Consider the following 13927-nt stretch of genomic DNA (forward strand, 5'->3'; position numbering starts at 1 on the left):
AGTCCATAATTTTTCTAGTTAGACCAATGCCATGATTTTGCATTTGTATTAGTTATGTTCAGATACAAACACAGCAAAGGTTTTTGACAACTGATATTAGTTGTATTATGCTCACGTTCTCATCTATCCATCCATTTTCCGCCACTCCCAGGGACCAGGTCATGTGGGCAACAGTCTGAGCAAAGATTCACAGACCCCATTTTCCCCGCTCTTCTTTTTCAAAGTTAGGGTCACCTGGGAGGTATCCCGAAGGCCTCCTGAGTTCGTGCCCTAACCAGCAGCGTGGTGACTCTACTCTGAGCCTGTCCTGGATAACTGAGCAGCTCATCCATTCCCTAAGGGTAATAAGCCCAGGCACCCTTCGGAGAAAGCTCGTTTTGGCCACTTGTATCTCATTCTTTCGGTCGTTACCCACAGCTGCTGAGCATAGATGAGGGCTGGAACATAGACTGAATGGTTAATCGACAGCTCTCTCTTTACCTTGACAGACTCTTATGATGTCCAAATAACTGCAGATGGTACCCCAATCAGCCAGTTGATCTCCTTCCCATTTCTACCTAAAAGATTTAACGCCTCCACTTGAGGCAGAAACGGTTGTCCAACATTTCCTGACAGGGATCATGGCCTCATATTTTGGGGTGCTCATTCTCGTCCTGGCCATTTCACATTTTGCTGCTAACCATCCCACTTCCTGTTAGAGGTGTCTGCTCGATGGAACCAATGGGACCACATCGTGGACTTTACTCTTTGTGGTTCTAATTAGATGTATCAGGTGTTGCGCTGACCAGTCAAACCACAATGTTCAAGGTTTGAACTTGCTCCTGCCCCTCTTGAATTACTACAAGTTATCAGACAAATATAGGCAAATATAGGGAATAATGGCAACCTCTACTCTACCACAAAGGACTGAATCTGTTAAATAAACCCTTAATGACTACAGTGTCTGCATACGTTTTCATGCACCAACCTGTGTCCTGGTTACAAATCTGTTCACAGGGCTCAATGGTCCTCTGGCCGCAGTAGTCTCTGATCCACTGTGTTGATGAATTGGTCTGATAGTAGAGCGTAAGCTTGGCTGGATTTAACCAATTAGAGACATCTAGGAAGCTGCCCATGCTCACCACAAAACTACTTCCTGAAAAGAGAGAAAACAGAAGACAAAAATCACATTGCTTGTATGGAAATATTCACAAAAACAAACAATAAAAAGGTAGGAAGGGCTTGATTGTTTGGTATATTAAGAGCGCTTTTCCCTGTTCAGAAAAATCAATTGAGGAAGTAACTAATTATTTTGTTTTCACTGTAATTTTATCCCCCACACTAACCCGACTGAATTTAAATGAGAAAATTAAGACCTATAATGTGTGTATTGATGGGATTTCCTTGGTAATTGCTGTGGATGGGATAAAAGGGTTTCACGAGTCAATCAGTAAGCACTATGCTCCCCGATGCTGACTTACCTTTCTTTCTTGCTGCTATCAGACCAATCATTAAACTCTGATCACTGAACAAGACGATCCCTAATTGATGCCAATGAGTTTCAGTTCCAGAGGGAGCAGCGAAGAGTGCCTCAGCCCACTGGTTAACACAAAGAGTCTTCTACGGCTTTATTGAGAGTATATTGCTGGGTCATGGAGAATGAAACATTCACAATAAGAGTATGCCAATCAGTTGCAACATTAAAACCACTGGCAGGTGAAGTGAATAACATTGATCACCCCGTTAAAATGCGATATGCTTCTGGGAAACCTTGGGTCCTTGCATTCATGTGTATGTCACTTTGCAAACAAACTACCCTCTGCTTACTGACAAAATCGACAAAGCACACCCGTCCACACCAACGGCAATCCTCGACAGCAGCTTCTTCTCCCAGAAGGACAAAGCACTTCACCACACTGCATAAATTGCTGAGGAACAGCTTGTGGAACACAACAAAGAGCCAGAAGCATTGACTCAATCCCCGAATTCCTCAGATCCCAATCTGATGAAACATCTGTGGGATGCATCAGACCAAACCCACAGATGTCCCACCATGCTACTCTCGAGACTGAAATGAGCCGCCAGACACCACCGGGAGTCCATACCCACTCAAGGCGGAGTTGTTTTGGGAGCAAAATGGGGAATGAAGGGTGCTTCTAATGTCGTGGCTGATCCATGAACACTGATATTATAATGTAGTAAAAACCCAGCGGAGACGACATTTTTTTAGTTGAAAACATCTCTTAGGATAGCAGTGTAACACGCGAACATGAAAACAAGGAATCCTGCTCTCAAAACTGAGGACGCTCTTTGATAAAGGCAGTAACATGCCCACATATGTTAATGCCTGATAAGTGGGTGTTGAGATACACAAACACCATTTGTTCTTCTGACATAAGCAGTTGCGATGAAATATGAGATCTAAGTTGATGAAGGCATCTCGAACATAGATGTCGAACACAAAATGTCTATTTTTCTTGCAGTCATAAACATTCCTAAATGTGTAATGCCCACCAGGAAAAGAGAAAATACTGAACAATAAATGTAGCAAACTGTCATAGAAATAAGGGGCATTGATGCTCATGTTCATGAAAATGGAGCAGGCAGCACCAACTAAAGTGCCACAAGGCTGAACACACACAACTCTTAAGAACAGATCTTTAAAAGCATCTTCAATGTCAAGAATAGCAAAGGTGAGCGTAACGAGGCCCATTTCTTGCAGCAAGGCAGTTGAGTGAACAGACCTGCTGAGAGAAAGGATAAATATAATGCCTTAAGCTCACACAGCGAGGAGGCAATTGTTAGATTATGGGCTGTATTCTCTTAGACCTGTAAAGAAACCCCACTTGAGCGGTAGGGGCATCGTTCATTTTGCTGGGTACATTTTCCGTTGAGTGCAGAAGAATGGGAACGTTATTCTATGAGATGAATCACTTTTCAGTTCTTTGGAAAACAATGAAAGCATCGCACATCTGTGCCAAGGCTAAAGGGAAATTAAACAATTTTGCATTGTTTTTCAAGCAAATGCACCATAGGCCTGATGGGGGCGGGGAATTACATTGACTTACTGACATTCTCTTTACTGTATCATTATTCAACACACAGTATATTATTATGTGTTCCATGTATTATGTGCTATGCTCCAATGCACACTTTAATGCCTTATTTCTGTTAAGTTAACAATGTTTTCTAATGTCAAATGAGACACATGAGAAAACATAATAAAATAGAACAGATGTTTTCTTCTAGAAGTGCACAAACTATGCATTTACTATACTCAATAAGAATCGTCACATTGCAAGTTTAATGTCACATAACATAAGACTCTTCTTAGAGTGATTAGACTTACTCAATGATTCATTTGTAAAATAAAATCAAATGTGCACATCTTAAAACTTATAATGTCACATGTGCACAGAGAACACCATTATGTTGATCAAACATTTCTGCTATTATCCATCCTCTGCATCCACTCTTTTTTTTCTTTTTTGTTTCCAACTTACAAAAAAACTGCTGTGTAGTTTTTGTGTTTATCATCTCCTGTCAAGTCTACCAGTCACCGCTGCTCAGTTTACTTCCCACAGTGATGCCTGACCTCATAACCTGTCTGTACAGCTGCCACCTATCATTGTGTCTCCAATATAAAAATGCAGATTGTAAAGGACAGCTCATGAACTGTGTGTACCTTTTCTCATCTAACTTTAGTTTACTTTATTTATATGTGGCCTGCCAGAGTGGATCTCTTTCGTTTGTTTATCCGTTGTTGTTTCTCACGACAGCCAGTTGCCGACTATTGGATTATGTTGCCTTTCATCAGATCTGCCATGCCATAGGAGTCTACTTACCTGCATCCTGCCTGTGCACAAAAGTTGGTTTACACAGGAAAAATAAACTTTTGAAATCCCCGATGGTAACAGAGAACATATCAGGAGAAAGGAGAGGCTGAAAACAACCATTCTTATCGCAGAATATGTCTCATCGGCAGTGTTAGAGCAAAGGTCAGGAAGTTACCAAAGTGAGTCAATAATCATTCTGCTCGAAACGATGGTATGTGTTTTAAAATTGGCCTGCGAGTAGAGGTAGAAACATTTTGTGAGAACTACCTGTGATCATTCCTGGACTGACAAACAGTATGCAATCTGTAATACTAAGTATATGGCGTGGAGATGAAGCTCCAGTGGCAAGAGCTTCTGATCAACTGATACGTGTATGCATGACTTTTAGAGATACGACAATCATTAGATAGATTACTATAACTCTTCACTCCCTCCTACTTTACTTTGCACATGTTCCAGTTTTGAATCTTCCCTCACTTGGTCTTACATGTGGTTTCGTGCCAACGCAGAAAAAACCAATATACAATTTTCTCATAGCCAACCAATGTGTAACACAGTCAGTGGGACACTTACCATATTTGATTGATGTGAATTAAAATTCATTTTAAATGTATTTTTGAGGATATCATTTTTCTGAAGAATTAAAATCATTATCAAAACTACTTGACTGTCTTCTTCAGAACATAGATCTAATTCGTGTCCCATCGACAGTTTGTTTAAGGTCCAAGGCACAATTGAGATGGTAGAAACGTTATGATACTTTTATCGCAATAGCTGAAAGAAAACACCGGCATGGTGTTTACTGCAAACAGAGGGTTGTTAGTCTGCTGCATGAAGTCACACGAAATGCACAGTAACAACAGCCACTTCAAAATCAAAATTTCAAGCACATGGCTCTTCATCAGCTGAACGACTGCAAATGTCACTAAGTTCTTTGTGCTGGCAGTGAATCATTTTCTTTTCTTTTTTTCCCCTTATACACATGGGCATTATTGTCCTGAAGTTTGCTCTTTTTTTTTACTTCTGGCTCCAGCACATGATGTAGTTTTGTGTTGGATGGATGTGTAACGACAGTACTTCATCAGTCACGAGCCCTGACCTCGAAAGCAATGAGTGTGAAAAACAGTCGAAATTACTGTGCAAATTAAAGCCATGATCTGGGTGAAAAGTCTGTGTATGGACAAGACTGGCTGCAGGGTGTCCATTAAATACTCATAAAGGTGTACCAGCGAAAGTGTCTATTCCCTTTTTTTTTAAATTTCAGCCTATATCATTGACATCGACTGCAACTGAATGGAAAATAAAAAAAAACCCTGAATAACTCATTTTCAGCACCAAGCGTTGACAGTCGGGTTCCTCATCCTCATAATATCACAGCACACGCAAGTTGCATGAACTGCTCCACCCCACCTAACTTCCCACTCACTGCTCCAGGGTGCAGCCGACATCCAGCTGCTTCTAATTTGCTAGAGTAAATGTCAATGTTGACAGCTAGATCGTAATGGAGCACAAGTGCAAATCATATTTACTGTTTGCCAACCTCACACTATATCAATGGTTTTGAACATTGCTGACATAATGTTAGCTTTCTAGCTGAGCTCAAGGGTTCTGTGAGTGGATTGCGGGAGAAAAAGAATACACTGTCATATCTACAGTTCATCCTATTTAGGCTGCTGGAAGAGCGAATGCCTACATAGTATTTCAGCTTTATGGGATGGTAATAAATTGCTTGAAATCGAAGGGTTCTAAAATCTTTAAACTTTGATAGACATAAGTGGTTATTCTACAGGCTAATTGAGTAAAATCAAAAGGTTTGGTAAAAGCAATTTGTTTTACGTTCGACCAAGCAGTGATGTGTGTGTTGCACTTACCATCGGCAACAAAATGCTCAGGCACATGGAGGGTAACCTTGACGGTGAGGGGGCAGGAATCCTGCGTAGCATAGACAATGGCAATGACACATGTGCTGATGGTAATCAGCGTCAGGGTGACCTTATTTAGAGGACTGTGTGGGTGGCCTGAAGGTAGAGAGGGAAAGAAAGATAAAGGGTGTAACTGATGCGTTCTTTGTTTTTTTTTTCTTATTCATTTATCTAAGTCTTGAACAGGTGACAAGAATATAACACACTCAGGCACACAACAGAGCAGGGAAACAGAATCATCAACTTTGGAACTGTGCGTCTGGTTCAAAGTACAGCCTCAAAGCGTATATCAGTTCTATAAAAAAGCAGTTAATGACACCCCTGATTTAGGAATCTAATACTAATTTAAGTTTGACCTGCAAATGTAAAGCATATACCTTCGATGACCACAGATTCTGTACAAGCCCAAAATCATTTGCCACTGTGATATATGATCTGTTGCCACTGACAAAGGTTATAGATAGATAATTTGTTTTAGTTGCACTTTCCCTTTGTCAGGGCTCTGATTTCCAAGCCAGGACACAGAGAATTACATTAGCTGCTTAACCTCTGTCTACTGATATTTATCATAGGACAGAAGTCAGCATGTTAAAAGGAGGCTTGCAGGGATGTAAGAAGGAAAAGTGATGGTGCCGGCTACTGAAACTGTTGAAAATATATTTGTTCTGTTAAACCACTTTAAAATGTTCTGCCGTTACCCCCTCCCTTTTCTAATTAGTCCCATTGAACCATTACAACATTCCAGGCCCAGTGTGCACCCAGCACTATGCATGTGTTTTGTACAAGTCAATCATAAGGCCAGAACAATTGTTGTTCCTCTGTACTGTGCAGCAGAACTCACAAATTCATAAAGTATGAAATTGCTCATTGATTAATTGACTGATACACTTAGACTCTTTGTGAAAGCAAGGCATATTCTGAACAAATATCCCGCAAGTTTGACTTATTTCATATTGTTATCTCTAACCAAATAAATTGAAAAAATAAACTTTTTCCTTACTACAGCAGAAATATAATGTTGGATGCGCTACGAGATACAGATTCAGTGTTCAAATAGTCAAGTCGATTAAGCAAAATTAAGATGTATTGAATAAATGTCTGCTAGTACAAGTGCTGCGGTTCAATCAACAACCTCCTGTATTCACAGTGCCAAGCAGAGTCAACTGAAACCTTGACTGAAGTTTGGAGGTAGTGAAATGAAGCTCAAGGTGAAAACCTGAGAGACAAAGTTAGGGTGATGAATCCATTAAGTCTAAATCACAAAAACAACAGCTGTCGAAAGCAAAAACGGCAGAGCAGCTAATCCCTGTGGGGTCAGGGTGGTGTCAGTGGGCTTGTGAAAGGGTGCCTCAATTACTGTAAAAGCTTACTGAGTGGACTAAAGATTGTACGCTCACGGTGGCAAACACTTAACATCATGGGCACAAACCAATAAGTCTATACACCGAAACATACTCGCATGTAGCAAACTTAGAAGTGATTGTTAGGCAGTCACAAGTGTGACCAAAAGAAAGTGAACAACAACTGATTTAAATGTCCTCCTTTCTCCGTTACTCTTACGACTGTCCATGACTGTGGCTGTGGCTTTGACATAGTTGCCAGTCCTTTGCCCACAAGGCTTTTATCAGATGCAATTGCAATTAAGGAAACCCGTTAAGACATATTTCTTTCATTTTAGATTATAATAGCCAATAAAATTAGGATTTTGAGTTTCTCTTTCTCAAACAGACCAACAAACCAGGGAGCTTTGAGAAATCAGAAATCCCTCAACTGTGATTAGAGATCGACTTCAATGAGTTTTTGTTTCCTGGGCGGTAACGAACAAGGTGCTACTCTAGCTCTTATGTTTAGGCCAGCCAGGACCTGCAATTTTAGTAGTTTGAAAATAAGAAAAGAAACGGTTTTCTTGTGATTGCATACTAGAGCAGACAAGGTTCAAATCACAGTCACAGGATTTGCTCATTCAGCCTTTCAATGTCCATATAGAGGTTTAGAAATCTCTATTGATAAAACTCCCCCCCCCCCACCCATATGGGTTTATCTGGAAAGTATAAAGGCAGTCCAGAGTTGGCGAATGGGGCAGATAAAAAGTACAGTATCGTCCCACCAGGAACCAGAATTTGCATCTAGATTAATGAAATGAATAAGAACTGTTCAGCAAACTGTAAGCAAGGAGAATAAAAGGTCACATGCAAACAAATGCAAAATCCAAGTACAGTACAGCCTTCGCTATCACATATCATCAAATGGGAAAGCAGGTTAAAATCATGCTTCCCATCTTAGTTATTTGATTCAGCTTACCTCATCACACAACCTCCATTTAAATCAGATCATATATCTGCTTTGAGTGTCATTGAGCCGAGCTACGGAACAGAACTTTAAACCCCATGGGGAGCATGCATGACTCCTTCCTACTTGCAGCTATGCTGACAATTCCAGAAATTTCCCTCTGCCATAAGCCACATATCCAATTATTTCCTTCACATTCAACCAGGGTAAGTTTAGAATTTATTTTTATTTTATTTTTTTAAATCTTATACCATATCACTCTTGTGCAAGGTTGCAGTGTTTAAAATGTGACACATTTCTCTAAAGATCCGACGAAAACACTCCTGCGTTCCTTTTCACCTTTGCTGCGCCTCCGTCCTCTGTGCTGCTCTGTGTAAAACTTCATCTGATTGTCATCTTCAGGCTCCGATCCCGATTCCCCTTGCGGGCCGAACACGCCTCCTGTTACTGGCAGTGAGAGGTTAAGACAAAAAAAAGAAAAAAAGAAAAAAAGACAGGAAAAAATAGAAATTAGAATCAATCATACGGTGTTTGCAGCATTTCTGGGTATGTTTTCCAGGGCAACCACTTCTTTGGTGTGGCAGTGGCGGCAAGAGTTATGATCCAAACTTTAATTGGGTGCTGTGTGTGGAAAAAAAAGACTGACATGGCATAATTATGGCATACAAGGATGATAAAATTGTTGATTGACTGTTAGCAAATATCATCTTTCCTGGTCTCCTGTCCCTTCTGGCTTGATCTGTGGGAAAGTTGTCTGTGAAACTCAATGTTCTAATCATACTGTGTCACTTCCCCACTGTGTGTACATTTGTGCCTGTGAGCATGTCTGTGTTAGCAAGAGAGATGATATGAGAGGCTTTGTTTGTACTGACATGCCCAGAATCAAAACACACTCCCTTTGAAACTCACAGGGGCTGCTCCACATTGATAATTGCAGGGGATTTGCAAACTATTAAGCCACTGAAGAATGAATGAACCATGTAATATGTATGTGAATGGCTTCATACGGCATTTCTAAATCTGATAAGTTTTTTTTTTTAAGTTGATGTTGAATACTTCTGTTATATTTAAGGTTGAGGCAGAACCCTCTGCAAATAAGATCTAATTTCCTCATGTTTATACATATGTGTTGCTCATAAAACCAACAGGATCACAGAGATTACATTTCCTAATCTCCTAGAGTGGATGGGGAATAAAGGAATGAAAGAAAATCAATGCTTTTATTGTGGCTAAGGTGGACCAGTTCCCTTGAAACAACAAGAGAAAAATGACTAGCTTAGTATGTCATGTCAGTACTGTGCTTCATATGGCATGTGTGGACATCAGATAATGACCCATAGACGTTTACTCCTCCATAAGGATTAAAAGCCCTAGACTCCAGAGGTACGGACTATAAGTCAGGACTACACTTTCAAATGCTGTCTGTTAAAATTGCTTATAAAAATGCTCTGCAATTGAGATGAAGAGAGGGTACTTAGTGTAATAGTTTAGCAAAAAAAAGCTGGCTAAGATTCAAGTGAGATGAGAGCTCATTTGTATGGCCCTTTAAAAAGAGGCCATAAAGCCCTTAGAAAATAAATTAGATCCACTCAAGAGAAAATGTGTAAAGTCGGTTATAATACCTTTTTTTTTTCATTAAGCTTTTGCATGCGTTTAGTAAACAAGATCTTTTCCCCTACGTCTGCCTTCATTCCAGACTGTATGGACCACACCTGCTGCTCGATTCTCTTTATCACTTCCATTCACCCGCTCTGTCGTGTCTACTCTGCTGAATTGAGCTCCTTGCCTACATTCTCCCAGCGCAACAATCCCTAATCCCAGTTCTTTAAAATTCATCGCTAACCTGTCATTCTGTCCTTCAGTCTTTATTGCGAGCCTCTGCTTCCTTCCTGTTTCATAGCTGTCCGGGGCCTCTCCGCTCAAATCTCCAGCCGCATGCTCATCTCTACCATCACCAGCATCTAGACTCACGAGGTCCTGTCCTATTTCCTGCTTTCATTTGGGACACTAATCTCCCGTGAAGTGTCATCATGATCTAATCATCGAAACTCTCATCTCAAAAAGCCTTATGCACGCCAATGAATCTTGTTGTTTTTTGGTTTTTTTTTACTTCAAAATGACTTGTCCTTATTAAACTAGAAATGGAGGGTAAAAGCATAAAGTGAAATATTAATCCTGGGACACACGAATTTCTGTAACCTATCATCTCGGAGGAAAGCTAAGTCTAATCAGGAAGTGTTCAGAAATGATACAGTCCGCTGAGGAGTCATTTCCTGTATTGGTGTCGAATGATTTTCACTTACAGATCCACTTCTTTAGGATACTATAGCCTGACCTTCATCCGTTTCATGCCGATGGGAGTAAAGATTGCGAGCACAGGCTCTGACTGATTATTTCTAAGCACAATCTTCAAAGGCAATACTGGATCCATTTAACACAAGCCACGAATCTCAAGACTGAGTTGGAATTTTTCAGAGCAGTTGATGAGGAGAAAATCAGGCAACAAGACGCAAGTACGCCTTCGCTGTTTCAGCACCATGTGAGATCTGGCAACACAAATATCTGTTAACAAAGGACCATCCAAATATATTATGCAAATGTCATTGACATACATGTGATTTTCTACATTTCCTCCTCAGTTACCTCTTGAAATAAAATCCAGCAATGCGCATGCACATTTCATACTTCCACCCAACAAATATGCTGCCATCCCCACTTAGGATACTGAAAATTTCATATTTCGGGCAGCTCGATGCTTAATGCTTCATAGTTAGTGTAGACGGGATGTTTTGCCAAATGTTTGACTTATTTCTCCTGACGTGAAATCCGTGTTAAAATCAAGTCAACCTTTAAAAGTCCAAACTACTTAGGGGACCCAAGCGGAAAGACAAAGACTGTACTGGTTGGAGTCAAGCAAAGCCCTGCTCTGGAGCAAATGTGGATGTGGCAGAATACTTAGGCAAGACTTTTCTGTTTTATACTCTGGTGTATAGGAAAATAAGATGACATGGGGTGTTTTTAAGAGTTGAAGGTCAAACTACAACAGGGAATTACACACTTTTAGGAATGTCTCCAAGCTGGTACACTCACACTGGAGCAAATGAACAACAACGGCTCTTTTGGACAGTTTATCCCTTCAGAGAGGTATACAAACCTTCCAGCAGTATATAAGGAGTGCTCTGTCAGCCTGTTTCTATCACTTTAAAATCTGTTCTTTTCTCATCAATTTCATACAGTACTGTCCTTGTTAAAAGTACTTCAATGCTATTAATGGAGCAACATATTCTCCCTCTCTTGTTCACTGGACACAGTAATAATTCCTGGACAACCGCTGAGAAACGGCAGGTGAAATAGTCTCTTTTACTGACTTCGTAAATGTGTCCTGGCTCATGAAAATTTGCCCGCGCCATAAATATTTTGTACATGATTAAATGTTCTATTAAGTCTGAGTAAAAAAAAAAAAAGTGTGCGCACCGAAAGCTCGAATCAGTCTTTTGCTCTGGTGCATTTAAACAAGTCGGTACTTGAGTTGGATTCCAGTGCTGGAGTCTGACTGCGTTTGGAGAGTGAGACCAAGGCAATGTGGTGTAAAATTGGTTCGGAATTTATGTATCATATTCGAACATGCCCAGAGAGAGGTGGTAGATGGAGAAAAAAAGGAGGGCAAGAAGAGGGAATACAAGGATAGCTTTCCAGGTCAGCCTGCTGGCTGTTCAAATAGCCCAAGGTGATGTTTAATGAAGAACGGTAGTCGTTTAGCGAAAATCACACAGCGTCACGCAGACTCTTTCAAATGTTCTTGAAGAGATTTGCTTTCTTTGTAATAGTTGTTTCCTGCTTTATTTTATTAATTTCCTGGTGCTTTGTCATGAACATAGCAATAAACGAGCCTTTCAGAAAAAGTCTAAGAATCCTTCATTTAGAAAGAGAGAGAGGGGAAAAAAAAAAAACTTCTTTGGGTTTCTGAATCTCCAGCTGTGCAAATCTCATCTTTGAATGCAGCTTAGAATAATCAACTCAACCTATGAAAGTACTTGATGCATTTTTCACATTTGATTCGGACCTTGAGAGATTTTGAGAAGGGAAATAATTGCTTCTTAATCAAAAGGTCACATTTGCCACTGTGTGATTAAACCGGCTGTTTCCACATATGAATACCTGACCCCCCTCAGAACCAGTTGCATCATGACCACCGATACGACTCGTGTTAATCGTGATGTCGTGACAGTACTTTGATCTGGCGCATTCAATTGCACTGGACAAGCGAAAGCAGAAGTTAGGTACACAAACGTGAAGAAATAATTGCCTTCTAGAAGTATCCGTATATCATTTTCATGCCAGTTCGATACCATTTACAGCACCGACCAGACTTGCATTCATTAAAGCACAGATCATATTAACCTTCATTAAAACTTGCGCTGCGTTCGACTGCGTGAGGCAGGACTTAAAGATTGTGAAGCCCAGCCTTTCTCTGCTCTAATCACACTGTAGCTACATGAAAAAACTGTGACAAAACGTACATGACGTTTTCATTTTTTTCCAACTGGATTAGCAACTCAGTAAACATTTCAATCACTTTTAAAGTGAAAACAGCTACACAGTAACAACTCTCTGAACCCTTTCATGTGTGTCATACCCCCAACCCCTCCTTTTTCTTTCCTTTTCCCCGACTCTATGTTTAGTTCCTTATTTGAACAAAGAAAACTTGTTTTTTTTCCCCACATTAGAATTTCAGAAATGCAAATTGTTGTGAGCTGACAACATCTCCACATTGTATTAAGCTTAGCGAACCAGGTGGAATATCCAGGCAACACCCTGCATGGATTTCCTACTGTTTGCACGATCTTCCATTAAATACATACACATCGCCTAAAGGAAAGAGTAACATTTTACTTATCACACAGAAGGTGTGTTGACAGGCACGGTCCGTGTGTGTGTGTGTGTGTGTGTGTGTGTGTGTGTGTGTGTGTGTGCAATCCAGATGACGGGTGAATAATGCTTGAAGGCTAGGGCAGGTTTGATAAATAACACACAGAAGAAAAGATCTGAAATAAGGTGCAAAACTCTCTGGGAATCTGGCCCCCAAGTCTTTTCTGTTTCAATGCTTTTCTTTCTTTTCACTTCCTTTCTTCCTTTGTCAGTCCATTTTCTTCTGTTTTGATCTCGCCCTTCTCTCACATAGCAGAAATACCTTCAACACACTCTAACCATTAAGTCATCAACACTACGAACATTAAGGCTAAACACACCAGCATGTAATCCCCCCGTCTCCCTTTCACCATCCATTTAACAGTTTGAAAGTCCGTTCTATAAAAAGACTCCTCTCTGTCACATCTGACATTATCTGCTGTCACAAAAAATTGAATAAAAAACATATTTTACTAAAAAATCTGTCTGCTCCCGACTGTTATTCCATCTCAGTTGCTGTCGTCATTTATTATCCTTTTTGTTTTCTTTTTAATTTCTTATTATACATATGTATATATATACGTATATATATATATATATACATATATATATATATACAAAGGCACCTGCTGTCACAAACTGCATTCATCCTTAACGTGGAAGTGGCACGGTCGTTTAATTCTTCATTTTGGGTACCTCTAGATTAGCTTTGTAGATTAGCTATACGTCGTCATCATTTCTCCCTGCTGGGAGAAGTATCCGTCTGAGAACAAAAAGATTCAGCGTTGTCTGAATGGTCGATGGTCTCAAGAGCGCAACTCCTGTAGCAGCTCAGGAAGCTACGACGACTGATTAAAAAAAAAAAAAACATTGTTTCCAGCATGACAAAACACCTTAAATCCAGTCATGCACGTTCAAGCCAGAATTGGATTTTGAATATCAAAGTGAGCAGCATGACGAACCGCCATGACAAAGATTACAGTTGGACGTCAT

At 40.2% G+C, this 13927-nt stretch overlaps 1 protein-coding gene across 2 annotated transcripts in view; it reads right to left on the reverse strand.

The window, feature by feature from the left end:
• astn2 (astrotactin 2) overlaps window positions 1–13927 on the reverse strand; it is a 285626-nt gene that overhangs the window by 155672 nt on the left and 116027 nt on the right. Inside the window, exons 5-7 of one of the 2 annotated variants that reach the window (XM_075456540.1) lie at window positions 8366–8467; window positions 5687–5833; window positions 968–1135 (exon numbers count right to left, since the gene is read on the reverse strand). In XM_075456540.1, the coding sequence (XP_075312655.1) occupies window positions 968–1135; window positions 5687–5833; window positions 8366–8467 (417 nt within the window). Of the gene's footprint in view, window positions 1–967; window positions 1136–5686; window positions 5834–8365; window positions 8474–13927 lie in introns of both variants that reach the window. The other variant, XM_075456539.1, reaches the window with a different exon arrangement.

The sequence above is a fragment of the Odontesthes bonariensis genome, chromosome 22, assembly GCF_027942865.1.
Source record: "Odontesthes bonariensis isolate fOdoBon6 chromosome 22, fOdoBon6.hap1, whole genome shotgun sequence".
Lineage (NCBI taxonomy): Eukaryota > Metazoa > Chordata > Actinopteri > Atheriniformes > Atherinopsidae > Odontesthes > Odontesthes bonariensis.